Source organism: Triturus cristatus, chromosome 9 (genome assembly GCF_964204655.1).
Source record: "Triturus cristatus chromosome 9, aTriCri1.1, whole genome shotgun sequence".
In the NCBI taxonomy this organism is placed as follows: domain Eukaryota; kingdom Metazoa; phylum Chordata; class Amphibia; order Caudata; family Salamandridae; genus Triturus; species Triturus cristatus.
This window is the reverse complement of record NC_140592.1, coordinates 417,819,784-417,842,475: the sequence shown is the minus strand read 5'-3', so window position 1 is coordinate 417,842,475 and position 22,692 is coordinate 417,819,784. Positions and strand designations below refer to the sequence as shown.

The 22,692-nt window shown below is 41.8% G+C and overlaps 1 protein-coding gene and 1 long non-coding RNA gene across 3 annotated transcripts in view; one reads left to right on the top strand and one right to left on the bottom strand.

The window, feature by feature from the left end:
• Nucleotides 1-22,692, bottom strand: part of LOC146798077 (cytochrome P450 2G1-like) — a 724,892-nt gene that overhangs the window by 234,294 nt on the left and 467,906 nt on the right. Inside the window, exon 5 of the mRNA XM_085625293.1 lies at nucleotides 11,509-11,685. Within this exon, the coding sequence (XP_085481419.1) occupies nucleotides 11,509-11,685 (177 nt within the window). The remainder of the gene's footprint in view (nucleotides 1-11,508; nucleotides 11,686-22,692) is intronic.
• LOC146798078 (uncharacterized) lies at nucleotides 1,802-2,831 on the top strand. Of its 2 annotated transcripts, XR_014968599.1 has the most exons (5): nucleotides 1,802-1,899; nucleotides 1,987-2,044; nucleotides 2,137-2,218; nucleotides 2,300-2,351; nucleotides 2,466-2,831. It is a non-coding gene; the product is annotated as an uncharacterized LOC146798078 (long non-coding RNA). The 2 variants fall into 2 exon arrangements; XR_014968598.1 differs by having other exon boundaries at nucleotides 1,812-2,044.

Here is a 22,692-nt window from a genome sequence, read left to right as displayed (position 1 = left end):
TAGGGCCGTGACACTCAGAAGCTCGCCTGCCTCCAACCCGTGAGAGCCCCGCTCCGTCCGGAGCCGCTCTCTGTTCCCGGGCCAGGCCGCCTGCATCCCTGTCACCGCCTGCCATTGGAGTGCGCTGAACGCGCTATCACCCCTCCTGCCGGAAGCCGTCCGACGACTGTGATCTACGCCGGGTCACCCAGCTGCACTAACCGTGCCCTGCGACCCCGCTTCGCTATCCCCGGACTTCTCAGGCCGCGCCGCCCCCGCTGTGGAGACCCTCCTGCACCGCCGTGTTAAAGGGTCGCTGGCCGCGCCTGCCTACGTGCCCACACCTGCTGATTGAGGACCCAAGAACACTTCCCAAGCTGAGAGTCGCACCGACCTGTGCCGACTCTCCTAATCACGAAAGAAGTCCAGTATCGGGCTCGGGGCCCGCAACGCCTTATTTCCCCGTTCGCAGGAACCGATCTCTGTGAGTACTGGAACTACGAGTAAAGAGACTACGAAGTATCCATTTGAAACTACGAACCAAGAACATTTGCCTGCTGTATAACCTGGTGGCCTAGCGACAACGTTATTGGTCTTGTGATAAGTCTGTTGAGATATATATACCTTATTTTTACATAAAGAATCGTATTTTTATATATATCCAAGTCTGGTGTCCGTTTCTGGGGGGATTGATGTATTTACTGTGTGTACGATTGTAAGTGCTTAACCAACAACGCCTGAGGAATCGCCTTGGCTGCTCACGCCACGCACCTAGAGGGTGAGCAAGGGTCATTCGCGAGGGGTTATCCTGCGCCCTGACGTGGAGGAGAGGGTTCCTGCTTGACACAAGGGCAACCTTGCGCCAACCAGAGATCCCCGACTCTAACAGTCAGCTACTAAGAATACGCAGGAACTGCTTACGAAGAGAGATTTTGAGATCCAAGCGTCCACATTCTGCCAACAAATGATGGAATGAGGGTATTCGAAAAAATCTCTCAAACATGCAACCAAAGAAGCGTGGTTCACTCCTCGTGAAGTACTTCTCCAAAAAAAGTCAAACAACCAAAAGAGAAACTCGTGTGTGTGTTCACCTATGGCCCTGCAACTAACAAGTTTCTGCAGATAATTTAACAAAATTGTCACTTGCTAAAAGAGCTTGAGTGTCCATTTCCAGAACCGCTGTTCGCAATGAAGAAGAACATTTCCATTGAACAACAAATCATCAGAGCTGACTTGCCATCGATCCGCCCTAAAAGTGATTTAAGAACACAATGGAAAATGAAACCTGTGCAAGGCCACCACAGTGTGGAAATCGCTCTGTGTGTGGATTGACGATAGAAGGCATAGAATTCTGTCATGGCACCATTAAATGAAAACACAAGGAATTCACATACTGTAAAACAAAAAACTTAATTTATGCGGTAATTTGCCCATGTTCGAAGATCTACATTGGGAAAACAAATCAACAAAAAAACCAATGGATTGCCAAGCACCGCTCAAGAATATAAAAGAAAGTGTTAAATGCACCTAAGGTCTCCCATTATATTGAGAGAAATCATGGGGAAAATGATTTATGATGGACAGTCTTAACAGGAATCACACTAAATGCGAGAGGAGGCGATGTGGAGGAGCTGCTTCTCCAAAAAGAAGCATACCTTATTTTGACATTTAACTGCACCGTCTCTGGTCTCAATGAAATTACAGAACTTTCACGGACATGAAACAAACTGAAGATAAAGACCTCAAAAACCCCAACGCCCATAATACACCTGGGCAATTAGTGATGTTCAAATAGGAGCAAACAGGAAGTTCCTTTAGCTGACAAAACGGAAATGGTTGTGTGGTGATCGAGAGAGGCTGGAAGACTGCACCCTCAACCAACAAATACAGAAAAGAGAGACGCCGCCCGGTTACAAACAGGTGCACGGCCCATCATTAAGAACGTTAGCGGTTGTAACAATGAACTGCAAGAGAGTCAGCAAATAATATCCCACATGTCATTTGCAGGGAGGAAACCGCCGGGAGCATTGTTCATGAAAGGGAAGCGCTGCCCACTAACAAACAGGTACACGCCTCCGCACCACAGATATTATCAGTATTAGAAGCCGCAACAATGTACAGTACAGTTGACAATAATGATACAAATGTCACCCGCAGGAAAGAATTGATTTGAACGTCCTGCTTATACTATGTAACATTGGAGCGCATGAATGGAAAGACGCCGCCACCCACGATCCAGGTATACAGCGCAGACATATTGTGCAATTCATCAAAAATACAGCTTAGACATTTCCTAAACACTAAACAATTGATTCTCTAGCCCCAACAGCCCCCCATGAACATAGGAATGACACACGCACAACTAAAAATCGGTGAGTACAAATCTGAACACCACAGGTAATTCTTTAATGGTATAGTGTATATAAATAGAGAGAAGGCGAAGTTTTTAACAAACTGACACACATTCATTTATGTTTAATCACTAGATTTCATCTACACACTGAATCAGACTAGAAATCAAGAAGCCCTGATGAGAGCCCCACGAGTTTTACTGGGCCTTGAAGCACGTCGGCATTGGCATTTACCTGAAAGGCATTTTTTTTAAAGAATAGACTGGCATTTGTTGTTCCCTCTTCAATGTATAAATATTAAACCAAAAGAGTCTATTGTAAAAATTAGTGTGTAAAAAGAAGGTGCATCACTGTATGTCTTAAATGTTACACATTTGTTGTCACAATATTTTTTGCTTATTTGTTTGTTTATGAATTATGTTTTTGAATGTCTAAATGAATAGTGTTTCCTTTATATTCAGACACTTTAAAAATTCAGAAGATCTGAAATGTTAAAAAAAAAAAGATTGAATAATTAATCAGATCCAAGCGTAATCCTACGTTGGTTCTTGTAGTGTGTCTGTGTAATTAAATAGCAGTACCACGAAACAGTAGCCAGGTTATTCTCACAGTTTCTAACTGGTCTTGCAGGCATTCTAGTGTATCTGGTGAATCCCATATTGGTGCACCATCTGAAAAGTACCCCATTCCAAGGGTGTTCCTTATTCCTTCCCATAGAGTAAGTGCTACTTTAAGCGTCTTCAGTCTAACTTTTTAAAATAATTGTTTTGCCCCAAATTTGTAGAGAAACCCTTTTGAGCCCCACTCCTTAACCATCTCCTCCAGTAGCCGACCCCACTCCAAGAGTTTCATGTACCTAAGAGAGCTCTGCAATTTTGGAATTGAAAGGCCATGCAATATAAACTTAAGTCCGGGAGTTCCAACCCGCTTTCTCCCAGTTTACGCCTCCATGTTTTCCAAGACAACCATGCTCCCCTGGCTGCCAAGACAAAACTGCCCAATTCGCCCTGTATTTTTTCGATCAAGCCTTTGGGAAAATTAAGAGGGACACAATTAAAGAGGAATGTTAACTTGTGAAGTAACACCATTTTAATTAAGTTTACTCTTCCATGTAATGACAAAGGCATGTTCTTCCTCTCTAGATTGTGCTGAGGGACTCCCTCTAATGAGTTAATAATACCTATTCCGAGATACCTGATCTCTCTCTGGACACTTCCCCACCAGCCTGAGACGTTCCAGCACATTATCCTAGTTTTCTCATTATTTACTGAATAGCCTGAAAAAGCTCCAAATTCTTTCGCTAAAAGCTCCACCATGGGAATTGTAACAGCCGGATCTACTGTGTAAATTATAAGGTCATCAGCATATAACGCAATTTTCTTTTCGTATGCACCTACTCGGAAAACAATAACCTGATCATCCTGGTGAACTATCTGGGCAAATGGTTCAATATATATATCGAACAATAATGGGGAAATGGGGCACCCCTGTCTTGTCCCTCTAAGAATCGAAAAACTCCTAGTGGGAGGGCCATTGAGGAGGATCCAGCTGTAGAGCGAAGATACAGAGCCTTTAGTATTGTTATAAAATGTGGCCCAAACCCCATGATCTCCAATACTGCCCATAACTACTCCCAGAAAACACAATCAAAAGCCTTTGCGGCTTTCAGTTTGAACATCGCCAAGGGTACCAACCTTGATGTAGCTATGTCAATACAACCAATCAGCTGCTGGGTCAGTTCATGCATCTGCCTCCCAGGGATAAAGCCCTTCTGATCTTCATGGATGAGCTGTAGGGCAATTCTAGCCAGCCTCCCCGCTGAAATGCCAACAAAGATGTAATAGTCTTCATTTAGCAGGGACATAGGTCAATATAACTCTGCTTTTGCTGGGTCCTTGGCTGGTTTTAATATCAGAACTATAGAGGCCTCTCTCCATGATTCAGTGGCCTGTGACTCCCCCATATATACCATATTAAACAGGCTTTCCCAGACAGGCAGTACTTTCTCTATTAACATTATATATACTTCTGAGGGGACAGCACTTAAATCAGCGGCCTTCCCATTCTTAGCTCTTTTTATTGCCCCCCTAATCTCCTCCTGGATAATTGGAGCTTCCATCATTTTTTCCCCTTCACCATTCAGTACAGGTAGACCAAGTGTGCTGAGACAACTTTTGAGCTTTTGGGGGTCAGTGGTAGTATCTTCCTTGTAGAGCTGTGAAAAGAGTGTCACTACATGTTCCTCCATAGTATCCCAGCTGTCAAACACCTCCTTCACCTCCCCCCTCAGCTCCTTTATTTAATTTCTGGTTCTTTCGAACCTAGACTTCTAGGCCAGCAAAGCCCCCGCTTTCTCTCCATACTCAAATTCCTTCACATTTGCAGCTTGCCACCTTACCTTACACTTTAAGTCCAGTCTGATCTTATATTTTAGTTGGGCCTCTTCTAACCTCCTTTCCAAGCTCTCCCTTTCCTCTCCCACACTTATATAATGCAGATCTTCTTCAAGGTTCCCCACTTCCTTTTTGATGTTTATTAATTCTGCCCTTTCTTGTATGCTTTTTGCGCAGGCAAGGCTTTTTAGGGCCTTGCGTATATATGCCTTAAAGGCATCCCATACTATTCCAGTGGAGGCAGTATCTTTAGTATTAATAGAATATTCTAATGCAGCCTTTTTTAAAGCTATTTCCACTCCCCCATCTAGGTGAAGGGTGCGCTTTAGCGTGTATCTCTTGCAGGGCTGCGGTCCTGGAGCCTATAAAGTGATGATGACTGCTCAATGATCCGAGATATGGGCTGGAAGAAGCTCAATCTTTTTAATATTGGTTGCAAAGCATCTATCAACCAAAAAGTAGTCTAATCTTGAGAAGTGATGGTATTTTTTACTATGATGAGTGTACCCTCTCACCCTCCCTCTCAGATGCCTCCAGACATCTAGTAAGTCTAAATCCTGTATCAGACTTTTCAGTGCATTTCTCATTCTGGGAACCAGAGCACTCTCCCTTCAGGTTGATCGATCCATTACAGGATCCAACAGTACATTAAAGTGCCCCCCACAATCTCAGGTGCTGAAATATCCACCAACCTCAATTCCAATTCTATAATGTGTTGTGGATTGTCCTCATTAGGTCCATAAAACCGGACACATATAAAGTCACTATCCACCCATCTCATTCAAGCTAGAACCCATCTACCGGAGCTGTCCGTACTGGACGACTTAAACTCGATCCCACTGCCATTTCTAATTAAGATTGCGACCCCCTTGCAGCATTGTGATTGATCAGAGGCAATGAAATTTTGGACCCAGCCACACCTGCCAAACAACTCCTTACTCGCATTTGCTAGTAGGTTTGTCTCCTGTATTATCATAATTTGTGCCTGACTGTCTTCTAAAACATTAGCACTTTCCTCTGTCTGGGTTTAGACCTGAGAATATTCACATTCCATGTGAGTATGTCAATACATGGGATTCTGGCCATAATACTTCCTCTCAAATGACACCTCCTGCTTCATTACTGGCTTATTGAGGCTCTCCCGCGTAGGCAGTTTGGGGACTTTTTTGTTGTTTTTTTAACCCTCTGCATCCCACGTGTGCCCACACCCCCCACCACCATCCCACCCCACACCCCTTATCCAACCCTGGGGAACCCTCCCTCTCTTTTTAGGCATAACAATGCCTATGGGTGCACCATTGGAGGAATTTAAACTTATTCAGCAACATACAAGAGAGCAAACTATCCCAGTAGTCCAAAGTTGGTCACTTAGCGGTATCTCCCTTCTTTTTGATCCTATTAATTAGTGACTCAACATCTTCTACTGAGCGAAAATTGTACATTTGATTATCCCACAAAATGCACAGCATTGCGGGAAATTTTAGCTGAACCTTTGCTCCCAATTTCCGTAGCTCCTCCATCTTATTTCCTAACTCCCACAGCCTCTGTTCTGTAGCTTTACATAGGGCCGACCTAACTAGTAGTGAATAGCCATCTACTATGTATGTGCCATTTTTTAGGGCCTCACTAAGAATTCCTCTTTGGTGGTATAAGAGAGAAAATTCACAAGGATCTTCCTAGGTTTGGCCCTTTGAGGGTTGCGATGAAAAGGCTCTCTGTGCGCCCTTTGAACTTCGTGCTCAAGATTGATATCTTCCTTGCCCTTTAAGATCGTATTCCATAGCAACTTGATGATAAAAGCCTTCATAACCAACCTTTCCTCGGCTTCCGGGACGTTAACAAATCTCAAGTTATTCCTTCGAGAAGGGTTGTCCACTCTCTCAATATCTTCCCCTAGGGTTTGATTTTGCCTTACTAGCTTAGAGATCTCAGAAGCGTTCTTTGAAACATTTTGCTTTACTATGACAACCTCTTCCTCTAATTTCTTTGTACAAAGGGTTTCATCATCCAGTTTTTGGGATAACTCCAAGCAGGATGCTTGAATGCCTAACTGATTTGCTTCTGAGACATCAAATTGATGCTTGATTTCATTTTTCAGACCCAATAGAATGCTTGCCAGCGAGGCTTCAGAGGCTTCTGAGTTCCCCTATCTCACTTCAGATATTCCTGCATCCAATCTGCTCTGACTATTTCCATTCTGAGCTTGTACAGGAGCTCCTGGGTCATCCATTAGTGCCAACACAGTAAACCTGTTGCTCACGGGAGTTGCTATAACTTCTTCTTGAAGTGCCATGGTATTACAGCTAGGCTCATTCAATTGTGCGGGACCGCCGACGCTATTTGCACCCTTTTTCGTGCTGATTACGGTTTCCTCTAAATTAGCACTTTTACCTGATATGGCTACTTCCATATTGAGACCTACACCGCCTGCACCATCTTTCTGCTTACTTGGAAGCATGCAAAAAAATGATATAAGTGAGGGAGTAATTTTTATTTTGGTGGGAGCGTTTACAGTATTGCCTTTATTTTTACCCTCACTGGTTTTTCCTGGTGATTTCCCTGCTCCCCTACTCTGGAGACTCCCTCCTCCTTGCTGCCCCCGGTTCGCCTTAATGATTACTGTAGCTCCTTGCGTTGATCCTAGAAATGTATCTGATGAAATTGGTACAAAATTCGTCTTACCTCCAGTGTTCCTGGTCCTTCCATGCCCCTAATGTGTTCCTTCGGTCTCCAAAGGTCTTCCTCACTTCCTCAGCTGCCTGCTGGCAGGTTTAACTTGTTCTGTCTCTGCCCCCAGTTCTAACGCCTGCGTCCCAGGAACATCGGAGCTCCACTGCTACCTCCCTCCATCACGTCCCCGGGGATCCGAAAATCAGCCCCCGGCTCACAGCAAGCCTGCTTATCTCACGTGTCTGCGGCATTCCTCGATGCAGTAAGTTTTAATTATTCATTTTCCCGCGACGGCATCCCTCTTGCTGCTCTCTCCCGGTAATGGTTCCTCCCAATGACGCCTGCGGCCGTGAGCGTCTAGCTCGCAGCCGCCATATTCCCCCGCTGTCTGACTCCCACTGTATCCCTGTCCACTTTTTTATCTCTCTTCCCCTTCTGTGAGGAAACCCCCTGGAGAACATTGGGGCATATCAGCAACACCCGGCTATAATTATCGCTCAGCGCTCTTAGCGTGAGTATAATTATCGCCGGGTAACGTGGATTTTTATCGCTGAGATAGCGTGCTATTAGCAACGCTTATCTCCTCAGCAATAAAAATCCTCACGCTAACTGTCTAACGTGAGATTATCGCTGGAAACCCAGCGATAATCTCACGTTAGCTTGCTGATAGGGACACACAAACTTAGCCATGATATCCACTTTCCAGAGGATATCATGGCTAAGTCAATCCTGAAGCAGGCGTAAGGAAAGTAGCGATAACAGGGGTTATCGCTACTTTTCCTGACGCTATGCTTCATAGCGTGGGGCTTGATGATAGGAGAAATGTCGCTTAGCGACATTTCTCCTGTCATGTTAGGTAAGGAACGCCCACTTTGCATCTCATTAGAGATGCAAAGCTGGGCGGTAGGAATCCCCACGCTAAAGCAAGGTTTCACGTGTTAGCGTGGCCTTGCTAATTAGGCGATAAAATTGTAGCGCTTTTCGGCCAAAAACGGCCGCAAAGGCGGCGATAATTTTTTTCGCCAGCTTGTAAATATGCCCCATTTTTAATGGGGCTGTTTCTCATTTTTTGTGTTGATGTTTTTCTCTTACGCTCAGCCAGAACGACAAGTCATGGAAAATATTTCCTACATGAGGAAATTACATAAGGTGAGTGAAATCGGATTTCTTTCTTACTTTGTATTTGTAGCAAATAATTTTTTTTAAAGAGTAATGGGAGCAGTGATCTGGCTGGTTCCTGGATGTTTATGCAGAATCAGCACAAAAACTCGGATTTCAGAAAGATATTTTTAATCCTGTTTTACTGCAGACATCTTCTGGAACCAGGTGCTTGTGGTACTGTAGTCAGTAGAAAAAGAGTGCAGATAAAGAAGATGTAACTAGAGTTCACAGTTAAAAGATCATCAAGTCAGCTGTATCTCTGACTATTATGAGAGACCATTTTCTCCTCCACAGGGAGAGTTCTTAATGTTGTGTGCGCCTTCATTCTAATTATGCCTTTTCTACTTCGCAAGGAGGAAAGAACTCACAAAAATGTCCTTTCTCTTGCCCGCTGCAGGACTGTCCATTTATATATTTAAGGGGCCCGTGAATAAGGACAAGTTTCGTAAAACACCATTCTGTGTCTTTTTTAAAACAAACATTATGTTGCAATGTTTTCTATCATGATATGCGAGGTGGCCAGTCTTAGTACAGCCCCTTTGCACCTTGCATGCTTCACCTAAAACCTGTCAATGAATGCTGTGATTGTTGAGGTTGAACAAGTACAACTATGTTTAAAAACATATTGGAAGCAGTAATTTAACTCTTTCACAGACGAGACGCAGTCAGTAGAAGGCAGATGACTTCACAAGTCATCTTTTAGAACTTTATGTTACTGCAATTCTCTGACTTCAGCAGGTCTTTATTAATGGACTCAAATCGTGCAGTCAGCAGAAAAACAGGTTCCTGTGCTGCTCCATAAGGACAGCTGGTTCTGTGTGCTCATGTGCCCCTTTTCGCTTTGCACATTTTCATTTTGTTATACTGCTCGGCTTGGTGGGCCAGTCTTGCATGGCTTAATATGCTCTTGTCCACCTTCTAATGTTTTTTTTTTAATTTTCCCTGCAAAGCCAAAAGGCCAAGTTTTGTAGAGCTTTGTTTACTTTGATATCTCTTTTTTTCTTTCTGTCATGTGTGTTTCTCATGTTGTGTGTTACGAGGTCAGACGTCGCAGAGCATTTGGAGGATAAAAGTTACAATACGTCAGTCAATGGAGACAGGGCATTCTTTGCATTTTCATCCAGCACAAGTATTTATTTACTTATTTAATGTGTTATGTAATTCAGCCTGTAGAGAGCCACTCGGCCTCTACGACGCACTGTATACATACATACACGCATCCCCCACCCCTCGAGGCGGGCTCGCCTCGAGGGTATAAATAAAAGTATCGGAAGACCGCTCGGGGTCTTTCCGGTTTACCCATCACTCGACTCACCGTCTGGTTACTTGGCGATCCTGTCCCCACACGTGGCCTGTCCTGGGTCACCACACAGCCGATCTGTATATTGTGATATGGAATCGGCACAAGGTGGCTGACTCACCACATCACTTTTAGTAAACGGTATTACTGAAACCTTCTTCCGACTCTCTATAGGAAAGGTTTTTATTAACAAAGGAATTGTGGATGAAAGCACTGCAGATGTAATACCAGTCCTTGGATAAAGATCGGAGGAATTAAACCCTGCTTCCTGTCCCTATAGGCGTGAATGCAACCCTATTTTTTAGGGACCTCTCAGCGTGTTGTGACATAGGTAATAAACTATGGAACCCTGGCCCTTTTGGCAAGTGTGATGGCCCTCATCTTTTTCAAACACTTATGCCTTGCTCATTATTTTTTCATTCCTGACCCAATAGAATCACCACTGACTGCACAAATAACCTGAAAGTTACTAAGCAGGATATATATCAGCACAAATGTGTGTGTGCATTTAACATTTTATTGTGTACTAAATCATTTCAATCTATTTTAAAATAAATAAACACATTTTCAAACGTAAAGGCCTTTTATTTATTCAGAAGAGTAGCAGTGTGGGGTACATTAAATACATTCCTGCGTATAATAACCTAGATAAACTGACTTGGATATCTTAACTCCTCAAAATATATCCTGGGACTATGAAAATGTGATTGCCTTTTCCCATGACAAAACAAAGACATGGGTACTTCTTATAATGCACCTTTCTACCTGAAAACATCAAACTTTTCTAATAGCTCATTAAATAAATTCCAAAAGGGAATTTAAATTAGGAATAAATTCAATCCAGTACTCATGATACAAGAAGTAATGTAGGGCTTTAAATTAGGTAATGATTCAAAACTAAAAGCTATCATTTCTGAAAGAACACACAAAGTACTGAATAATTTTGTGATTTTAGTCTACCTTCTCTTAGTGGGTAAAGCTCAACCTGGTACAGCAGCGGTGGATGATATTATGGATAAAAGAATTCTAAATGTTATGTGTTTGCTTTCCATGATTTCATAGAAATCCAGAATTAGTTATTATAACAGATTAGAACAGCATCTCTTTACATGCACAATCAGTGCATGCCAGTGCATCATAGTTTAAAAAAAATAATCAAGGGGATTTGCATACTCATTTAAAATCATGACTAAATAATTTGACTGTAGATTCCATCAAAATACGTGCATGAATTGATATGACCTAAAGACAATTATTCTTCAATTCTGGTCAGATTATGGTGTCCATAGTATAATAGGAGAACTATTCACAGTTAGAAATACCTGGGAATAAAATCACAAAATCCCCTCTCATTCTGTATATAAAAACGATCTGGACAAACAATGGAATTATCTATTAAAACTAAGCAAAAATTCCCCGACCCTATACATGAATGATAATTTATGTTGCTTGTTTTTTTAGTTCTGAATGGTAATCCCAAAGCTTTCACCAAAATAATCCAATTTGAAAATGTACTTGGTTAATATTCAAGGCAAATGTAATAGTGGGCAATGGTGAATAAATATGGACATTTGCTCTATAAAAAATATTCTTTTAAACTTCAATTATGCAATTATGGTTTATCGACTATTTGTAAAGGGTAAAAATAGATTACCTTCTCTCTTTGAATGAGAAAGCAGTCAATGTAATCTCTTGGGTTGTTGGGATCCAGGGTTTTCTGGTTCTTTTCTACTCTTTCTACAATGAAGTCTTCCAGATACTTAAAAAGCTCAAACATTCTCTTGTGAGGTCCAGGTAGGTGATCCATTATCCTTGGATACATCTCATACAACTGTAAAGAGAAAATCAAAGCAAAAATAAGCCACATCAGGCCTTTATTCATTAATTAGCTTTAGTGGACACAAATATTTTAAGAAATAGTGATGCTGCTCAAGAAAACCTCCAAATTTTAATTTCACTTAACATAGGAATTTGGATTAAGTAGTTGTTATGAGTGTAATTACTGGGATTGAAAGGAAACATTAGCTTCTATAGGCCACTTGCTTCGGAAATAAAATTGGATCAGGACTGGACGAATAAAATGTCATCAATAGTTTGTGTTTGCAATATCAATTTCTCAATCGGTGTTGTGGTATTTGCTGACATTACATAATTTTGAAAAACTAAGGCAACCAAGATTTTGCGATGGGGTGGTGTCACTTTTTTGATACAGCACTGACGCAAAATTAATTTTTGTATATATTAAGCCATGCAAAGCCTCATTTGCATGACTTTGTGTTGCTTTGTAAAAAAAGATATCAATGCAATGCAGCTCATAGTGCTGCCTTGCATTATCTTGTGTCAGGTAGGCAATATATGGGTGGAGCTCCCCTGCATTTACCCATACGTTTAGATGCAAACCCATATTTTCTAAAGAGTTGTTAACATGGGTTTGCTCCAATATGGTGTACCTACCCGAAGGGATTTCTCCTCATAACTTCCTCTTTGCAAGTGTGTTGCATTATGAAGCACACTTACAAAGTGGAATAAGCCTCAAAGGATACCTTTTGTGCGGGAAGGTATCCCTTGAGTGTGCTTGCATTGGCAATAGGCAGCCACAAGGGCGACAGCACTAGGATAGAGCAAAACTTTGTAAATATGGCACAGTTCTGTGCTCTCTCATTCACACAATGCAGTGCAGCAGTCTGACTTGCTGTGCTGCATTGCAAGAACGTTTAGTAAATCTGGGCTTAGGAAAAATCAATGGCAGTTACTGAACTTTAAAGGAGGTGTAGAGTAAATATTTTTTAGAAATATATTTTATACATGGCATTATATTGAATCAAATTGTTCCACCCAAACAATTCCAAGTTGATACTTGGTCATAAGATATGCTTAGACTCTACATGGAAGGAGCAGGAATAGCAAGACAAAAATTATACAAATCTCACAATCAGAATATCATACACCAGAGATGCATAAGTCTTACAGCCATTCACAATAATTCTACATAGAGATCGCAGGATCAAATGGCAGATGGATTTCTGCAATATAGATTACATTGAAAAAGCTCAATGTATATGAAAATCCCACTACATATGTCCTGAAGTAGCAGCTTAACTACCATAGCAGTAAGGGCACTCTTGAACCAAGGAACGGAAATGAGCAGTATGTGCCTCTAATGAATTATGCATCAAATACCATCTTTCAGTATATTATGGACAGGCAGTAATTTTGTCTGCAATGTTAGTATGTCTTTAAATATAGAGACATTTCACATTGAAATACACAATTTTCATTTTGGTAACTACATTGTTGCCATAGAAAACCTATAACCTATATATGTGTCACAAAATTACAGATTTGCACTTCTTCAAGCAAAAATATTGCATGTTCCCTAATTTCAGTTTGTGATTTTCCCCAAGCAATTACATATTTACTTTCACACAGGAACAATGAATCAAGGATTGGACTCTGGTATTCCAGGGTTAAGGAGAATTCGACCATACTGGTCACAATATGACAAGAATACAGTACTAGTTTGTTAAAGATAGAATGCTATTTATGAAAGGCAGACAAAGGCGTGACGTGAGTTCGTTTACTGGGTGCAATAAATTGAATTATTATTTGGGGTGGATTACTATCCACCTCAAGGAATATTCACTACCCTTGTCTGGGTGAATAATCAACGTAATTAAATTAATCTGGTGTCAACCCCCTAGTAGCCATGCCACAGACCAGGCAGGCTTAGCTCAAGGTAATGTGTAAAATATTTATGCAGAACAAAAAAGAGTTATAAATTAGAAATCCCCAAAAATAAAAATCCCAAACCAAAATAGATAAGTAGAGTCAAATATAAGAGGTAAAATTGCACCAAAATCCAGTAAGGGGGACAGAGTTTTAAGTAGGAATAGTGGCAAGCAGCAGAAAACGCCAATAAGAGTCGATGATCACAGTAGACCGGCGCCTAAGAGCAATTTGACAATGACTGCAATGAAGCATATCAGACACATTATGCAGGTTTGTCCTGGTCAAAGATTTTACTTAATTAGACACTGACTGTGAAGAAGTACATCAGATACATAAAGCAGGTTTGTACTAGATAAAGATTTTGCCATCTGACTTTAGTTCCTCAAGTTCCAATCCACCACAGGTTAAAACTTCTGAAGTCCTGAGAACTTAAGGGGAGGCACTTGGAGTTTCACAAGGTGTCAGACAGAGGCCAACAGTAGGGTCCAGACCTGGTCCAGTTGCCCTAAACAACTAGGCAGTTGCAGGAATGGTCCTTAAACCTGTTTTATTCCTATATCTTGAGCAGGAGGTCAGCCTTACAAACCCTGTAGTCCACTTCTTTATCCTTGGTACATGACAGAGCAGGTCAAGTCATTAATGTATTTTCTCAGATTGCAGACAGCAGGTTCATTCCTCCAGTCAGGTCCAGGGTTCTTCTGTAATGGGTGCCTGGAAATGCTACACTTATGCCAGGTGTGAGCTAGTGGGTGGAAATGATCCCTGTACACACGTTAACCAATGGGGTAAAAGTTCTATGGCCAACCAAACCTACTCTTTGCATTTTTAGAGTGGTGAAATTCTTCAGCCAAACCTAAAATTGGACTGTGAAGGCTAGTTGTGTGTGTGTGGGAGTGTACTATGGAGTCCTCCCAGATCTACCACTAAACTTAAGTTTGGAGCAGTCACTGTTCCACAATAAACCAAGAGACAGACGTTTGGTAGAACAAAGTAGGGTTTTCCAACAATCAAACCATGGATATACAGGTATTGTTTTGGTACCTTGTTTCCCTTCTGATCAATAATGTCCCCAGTGTCATATGTAACACTCAGAGACAAAGTCTAGTCTAATAGAAGTAGGATTTTCAGCAGCCATACAATGGATAAATAAGAACTGTTTTGTCATCATGTTTCCATTCTTTTCTAGTGTGCCAAACAGGGTTCGACATTCAAGCAAGATTCAACACTGTAATGTGAAAAATGATGTTCACAGTCCCACACTACCCATTCTGTCTGGTTCAGATGAATTGATCCAGCACAAGACTAGGAAATGGGGAAAACATATACCAATATTCTCCCTGCGACGCAGACCCGTCGTCACGCACACTCATTCATTCGCGCAATCATTGGTGGGGCCCATAACACCAACTCACACACGTCACCATTCACGAGTCTACACACACAGGAGGGATGAGTAATTCAAGCTCAGGTGGTGTGTGAGACCAGTCCGTAATTTTTTGTGAGATGCCCACACTTACGACGTTCCTGTAACTCGTTTGGGTTATCACACTAGGAGCGGCTCTTTGTGGTAAACAGTTAGAGTGGAGGCTGCCAGCTCCTAGTACCACATGCCTCTCGTTCCCCCTCCACAGATCTAGTGGAGACTTTTTGTGTGCTAACTTACGTACAGCTGATGGCTGTGGGAACAAACTAAGGGGTCACCATCCTAGTATAAGGAATTTGTTCTGTTATACAAACTCATGTAAACAGAAAAGAACTACTACAGTCACCTTTTTTTGATACTGTCCTTTAAAATAATAAGGATAGATTTAGGATTAACCTAAACGTTACCCTAATTGTCCAGCATGGATACCGAACTCTCATTTGGGGAAGAAGTCCTAGCAGAGATCTTAAACACACCATCCCTACAAGCAGAAACCATTGTGACGCAAACAGTACAGAATTCAGATGAGTGGGAAGCACTATCCTCAAAGAAAAAAGAACAAATTCGCACAGCCCTCCATGGGGCGTTTATGACGGAATATCTCCGCAAAAACACGGCACCCAGGGGATTGATTGTTACTAACGAACCCAGATTATTCCTTAATAATAAGGAATTTAGAATTAACTGGTCCAGCATTGCGTGGAAATGCACTAAAGATTGGCTCATCCTTATTATCAATACTGCAAGACAACTAGCAGATGCTCTCCTAGTTGAGATCCAGCAGAGCGAATGTAAACTGAAAACTACAGTACAACTTTCAGTCTTTAAAAAGAAATTGGACGAAATTAATAAAGATCACTCAGAATATAAAGAATATCTGACACAATCCAAGCTGACTAAATTGAAAAAAGATGTACAGAAGTTCAGTAAAGAAACAGTCTATCCATATGTAACGGATGAGCATTACAATAATCCAATTCCACAACAACCAGGGAGAAAACAACGTTTTCGACCCACTCCCCAGAACTGGACATTCAGCTCTGGAGAAGAGAGAAGTGACTCCAGCAGTGATGAAGGTTCAGGACCACACTATGGAAGACCGTCTGGGTACCAACCTCTGATGCAAGCACCTCAACCACAACCACAACCTCCTCCCTTTGGCTATTGGCAACAGCCCTACTTTCCACTGGGCTTTGGATATCACCCAGGCCCCCCGTCTTTTTTATTCCAGGGCAGAGGCAGAGGGCGGGGCAGACAAAAAAGAAGAAACACAAGGGTCCAGTGGGAGGAACAACAACCACCGCAAGGAGTAACAACCAGGAGCAGAGGGAGAACGGAGATGCCCTCATCAAGCAGGGACTAACTAACATCGTTAACATCAGTACACACATCCTAACGTCTGATGAAGAAACAATTCTCAACAAAGGCCTAGGTTTCGTCCCCACCCCGAGAAATGACCCCTTCACTCTCAATGTGGAATTGGCCCAGTTTTTTCGAAAACTCAAGCTTCGTGACTTCTTCGGAGACACAACAGAAGGTGATGATGACAAGAAAAAATCAACCGGGCTGCGCAAGAAGTCCACCTTCCAACCTCCAAATCAGAACATTTCATGTCAAATACTTGCATTTGAACAGGCTGTGCTTAGGGATATAGAAAATATTGACTTCCATAACACCAAAGGGTTCAACAACCTCTCAGGGAAGGAACGGATAGCCTTACAAGCACTCAAAAATAATCATGATGTCGTTATCAAACCAGCAGATAAAGGGGGCGCGACTGTCCTCATGGACCTTACGATGTACCGAGACGAGTGTACAAGACTGCTAGTGGATAAGAACAGCTATGCCATACATCAAACGGATCCTACGGGCCCGATCAAGATTAAAATTAAGAACATAGTGGAGGAAGCCCTAAGTAACGACTGGATAACGAAGCAAGAAGCTGACTTCCTGATTAACGAAGAACCAAGGATGCCGCGCTTCTACATTCTACCAAAGATCCACAAGGGGCGTATGCCACCACCAGGTAGACCAATCGTTTCTGGCATTGGATCAGTGCTAGAACCCCTGTCGCAATTTTGCGACTGGTTCTTACGGCCCATTGTTAAAGAAACGCAATCCTACCTGAAAGACACAAAAGACGTCCTCTGCCTCCTAAGAGATTTGGAGGTTGATACCACCAATGACTGGCTTATAACGATGGACATCGAAGCCCTGTACACAAGTATACCACAACGACGGACATTGGAAGTTGTAGAAAGTATCATCTTACGAAGGGAGTGGGATTTTGTTACTCCCCAACATTTTGTCATGGAATGTGCCGAACTGGCCCTCACAGAAAATTTCTTTGAATTCGAACAGGTCATCTATCACCAAATAACGGGTACTTCTATGGGGAGCACCTTTGCTCCCAGTATGGCATGTCTATACGTCCAGCAATTTGAGGAGGACTTCATCAACAACGCAGTGAACCCTTTTTGAAGCCACATAAAGATTTGGAAACGTTACATAGATGACGTACTCATTGTATGGAATGGAACAGAAGAGAACGCAATAGCCTTCGTCCACTGGGTAAACTTACAAGACAGTCATCTCAAATTTACTCATACAATCAATAAAAAGCACGCAATCTTTCTGGACCTGGATATCACACTCACGAACGAGGGGATAACAACCAAGGTCCATAACAAACCCACCGACAGGAATAGCCTACTCTTGTACGAGAGTTATCATCCTAAGGCCCTCAAACAGAACTTACCTGTGGGCCAGTTTCTCCGTATTAGGAGAAACTGCTCCGAGAAAGACACTTATAAAGAACAGGCAGAACAACTTGAGAAGAAACTGATTGAACGCCATTATCCAAGAAAAATGGTGAGGAAGGCAAACAAAAGAGCAAGAAACAACCCAAGGGATGCACTTCTGGAGAACGTGGAGAAAGACAAAACTAACAGACCGGTCTGCGTTACTACTTTCACACCAGTATCAAACTCAGTTCAGAAAATTATCAAGAAAAGATGGCACATACTTAAAAGCGCTGGGAAACATTGGGAACCCCTCTTGTTTGCCTTCAAACGCAATAAAAATCTTCGGGACAAACTGGTCCACGCCCAGATGACCATCAATGAGAACATAGAACAACTCAGACTTTGGGATCAACCACCCGTAGTAGGCCATTTCTCCTGCGGCGGATGCCAGTCTTGTAATCTCACAAAGAACACCAAGAAAGTGGACATTGGGACAAACAAACCATGGCAACTCAAATCGTTCAGCAACTGCAACACGGAAAATGTGATATATTTATTAACATGCCCTTGCCAACTCCAATACATAGGGTTGACCACAAGGAAAATAAGAATTCGAATCAATGAGCACCGCAGCACAATCAGGTGCAAAAAAACTAACACCAAGCTAACACGACATTTCTCCGAAAAAAACCATACAGACTCAGACCTACGTTGGACTATCCTTGAGGTCATGAAGAAAAAGAAATTTGACCTCACCAAAGCTCTCCATGTGAGAGAACAACGTTGGGTGTATCGCCTACGCTCTCACGAAAAAGGTCTTAATGATGACATTCCATGGCTGCAGCTGACAGAATAAAGAAAGGGGATATGATTTGGATATAAGCCCTTTAGATAGTATAACTACAAAGCCATATACCTTCCTTCTTGACTCAGGTTACAAACAAAACCCCGCCTTAACATACAACACAACGGTTTATTTGGACACATATGAGCATATCCCGACACCTTAGCCGCTTATTTTCACGACATTTCTCCCCATAAATGTAATAAGCGTTTTGTGCAGGGCTAGCCACATGTATCACTGTTTATCTGGAGCAGTGTTCCTTACAATACTCACAGATGCTCTGCACCGTGTCTACACACGATGGGGTAGTAGGACATATGTTTATCTCGGGAACGAAGTATGTGAATTAACTTTCCACATTTCGAGTCAAACTCTCATTTGCTTAATGACTCGTTTAAACTCTGCATAAGCCTTCACGTGCCACCACATGATATTAGAAATTGGGACACAACTGTGCGGGTGCAATTTCTCTACACTTGGCCCAATATCGTGCCAGTTAATCACGATGTAATCTCGGCCAACATCGCTACCTTAGCACAACTTGGCTCATGTAGTTTCACTTAGCGTCTCCATGCCAACAATTGACGCTTGGGCACATTACGACAGCTCCTCATTTTTGCGCTTTCGTAAACATTCAGTATTCCACCTAATAGAGCACAGGCCTATCACAATCCCTGTTTGGCCAGCCCAATCACCAATGAAATTTTTTCCTGTTACACGGGACTCTTCATACAGGCATAGGCGCGCCCTATGACCGGCTTCCTTTCACGATCCTCCAATTACAACAGGACGGCTGACACACACCCCCAGGCTCACAACGAATGGGGCTTCCCCTTCCATTCACGCCATGAATCGCCATCTTAAGCACAGGCTCGGCGTTCTCTCGACACCGGGAACCCCGCACCTGAATTCTGTTTTGCGTCCAATTAACACAATCAAACCTCATATTTAAGACGGTGCCCGCTTCCTCCATTCCTCACAATTGGGAGGACCGAGCGGACGGCTAGGACACAGGAGCATTCTGCCTCGTGTCACAGTAAGAGTATGGGTGTTGCGAATGACTAATGAGCGTGCGTATGTATAATTGTGTAATTCAACCAACACGATAAAGCCAACTTTACCCACTTCGTTTCCTACTACTTCTATTGGCATTCGCTCGATAATAGATCTTTTGTAGAGACTTAATTCTCTGTCTGTGCAGCAATTCTTTTGATGTTTTGATGGAGACCTAGGTTCTGTGTTTTTCTCCAACAAAAGTCACAAAACGGTGGATTACCCCCGTCCCCCTTCCCCCTTGGGACAAGTTGTCTATCCGATTAGGGTAAGATTGGCAGCAGTATTATCTGCTCCCAGCCTCAAAAGCTTCACAAATGTGTACACAAATAGAGTGTCACAAAGTCACACACACTTTATTCACTCTTAGAGTTCAATGCATGCATTGTATTTCTTCTTTTTCCTTTTCCTTTACAGGTACGTCCGATTCAACGAGTTCCAATTAATCCTTGTTTTTCACATTTCTCTCATAGGCTTCACCTTTGGAAGCATCCTAGAAAGTGAAGTGTGGCCTTTGCTACACTCACACAGTGGTAGCGTCTTACCAACACCTGGTAAGAACGGAGCCCCCATTCATAATTAGGTCCTGATGAATGCCACGGACCCAATAGGGCCACTCCGGCAGAAACATGTTGACCACACAAAAGACGGTTAGGGGACACTAACTACCCCATTCACCGTCACACGTAATTTTTAATATCATATAGTTGTCAATCACATTAAAATCACTTCTGACCACTATAATGATTTTTAACCGCACTCACAGTCTCACGGGCCCCCACTCAGTCATTTAGAAAGTGCATCCTTGTCGTCAAGTGTATGCCCGCCCTCTATCAAACGAAGGTTTTAGAGGGCGAGGACTGGTCAATGATGAAGCATGACACCAGGTGGTGTGTGAGACCAGTCCGTAATTTTTTGTGAGATGCCCACATTTACGACGTTCCTGTAACTCGTTTGGGTTATCACACTAGTAGCGGCTCTTTGTGGTAAACAGTTAGAGTGGAGACTGCCAGCTCCTAGTACCCCATGCCTCTCGTTCCCCCTCCACAGATCTAGTGGAGACTTTTTGTGTGCTAATTCAAGCACTGGACATGTGGGGGAACACCTTATAATCTATAAGGAGGAAAGAGTCAGTTTACATTATATACATTAATTTTGTCGCCTATAGATCCCTATTCTCAAACATCAAGGCACTCCACCCATTTGGTCAGCGGACCAATTAGTTGGATTGGTTGATGGTGATTTAGAACCAGCTAAAACACATTTTAAGAATCTGAATCCTTCTCTAAATGAAAAACCACAAACTCATATTTTCTTGTTAATTTATTTTATCTAAATTTTCATAATGATTTATATATGCATTTGTCTCGTCAAAGTTTAGAATTTCTATATCAATTTAAATAAATTGCAGAACATCATATTTACCTAATCTGGCTATTTGGAGTCCTCTAATTCATTGGCTCTGCATAACCGAGTTTGTGGTAAATTGTCCGAATAAAACAGGACAAGGCTCAAAGTCCAAAGTCCTCTGCTCAGCACGCTACAGTCCCAAATTTATCAAAGGACCAGAAATCGTGCAAGCATCTATCATAGCCTGTAGGGTTTTGCAGTCACCAAACGGTCAAGCAGCATCTGGACCATCAAGGAAAAGGCGTCGCGACCACCCCCCTTTCCATTCCAATATCTTTTTATAATAAAAACCCAGGTTAACATGATACAATTTAGGCCAAGAACAGTGGTGATTGGATGGTTGGGATCATCCAATTCATATTCCCAGATTCTCAGTACAGTTCGAGGGGTGAGGTCACTAGTCCACTCTTGTATCTGCTTGTTCCGTTTTACTGTAAGGTTGATTGTTCCCTTATCTTGGCAGACCACCCAGTCCATGTCCTTGACTGGGAACATGATGAGCAAAGGTTGCCAAGAAGTTCATGATATTGTCCGTACATGTGCACTTGACTCTGCGCCTCACAAGACAGTGGCCACTTCTGGGTGCAAAGTCAGTGGCCATTTTGGATTAGGCCCAGATGTCAACTTAAGCAAAACAAACACAAGATAATAATTAATATATGGAAATAATGATTCTAATGTTAACCCCTTTCTAATCCCTTTATGTGTTTGTATTTATCTAGCGTATAGCGACATTTAAAGCCATTATATTCACCTTTTTTCGATCCAATCAGGAACGCAAACATCACCAAAGTAACACATATCATGCGATATTCTATCACCACATATACTATTCATTAAAATGCGTACAGATTTTAGTTATAACAGTTATTAAGCCATGCAAATAGCAAATCACGTGTGTAGTTCAAGAATTAATAATCTTGATTAGTATACATGCAACACTCATTTAATAATATTATAGTTAATAGTTTATATAATTAGTATTTTCATGCAAGAATAGAGGAGGTATACAAAATATTGCACTACCTGCTCCATCAATCCCCCTTTGGTGATTATATCACTACAATACCTAAAATCTTGTAAAATTTATTATAAAAAAAATGAATTCAAGAATTATTAGTTCACATTTCTGTTTCACCAATTTCTTCTTCTCTTGCTCTTCTATGCATACTATCTTTCATTTTTTCTATTTCTACTTCTTCAAATTCTCTTTCTCGTCTTTTATTCTCTCTCTTTTTCAAAGTTTCTCTTTTTACATTTTTCTGTATTTTCTTTCTTTTGCAACATAAACATACTAATCTTAATACTAGAAAAACCACACAAGTTAATGGAAATAGAGTCTTACCTATAAATGTACTACCTATTTTTAATAGGAAATCTTTAATAGAAGATAATTTCTTTCCAATCTTTTCCCAAACACCTTCAACCTCCAGTGGTGCAATTTCTTCCTGCAAATCAGTTATATTTTTAATGTAAGTCTTTAGATCTTGACTTTCATCAGGAATGTAAGTACAACAATGTTGAACATTCAGCATTCCACAGACTCCACCCTCTTTTGCCAAAATTATGTCAAGGGCAAGTCGATTTTGCATTACCATGGCACGCATGGCAACCATTTAAGTATTTACCAATAAA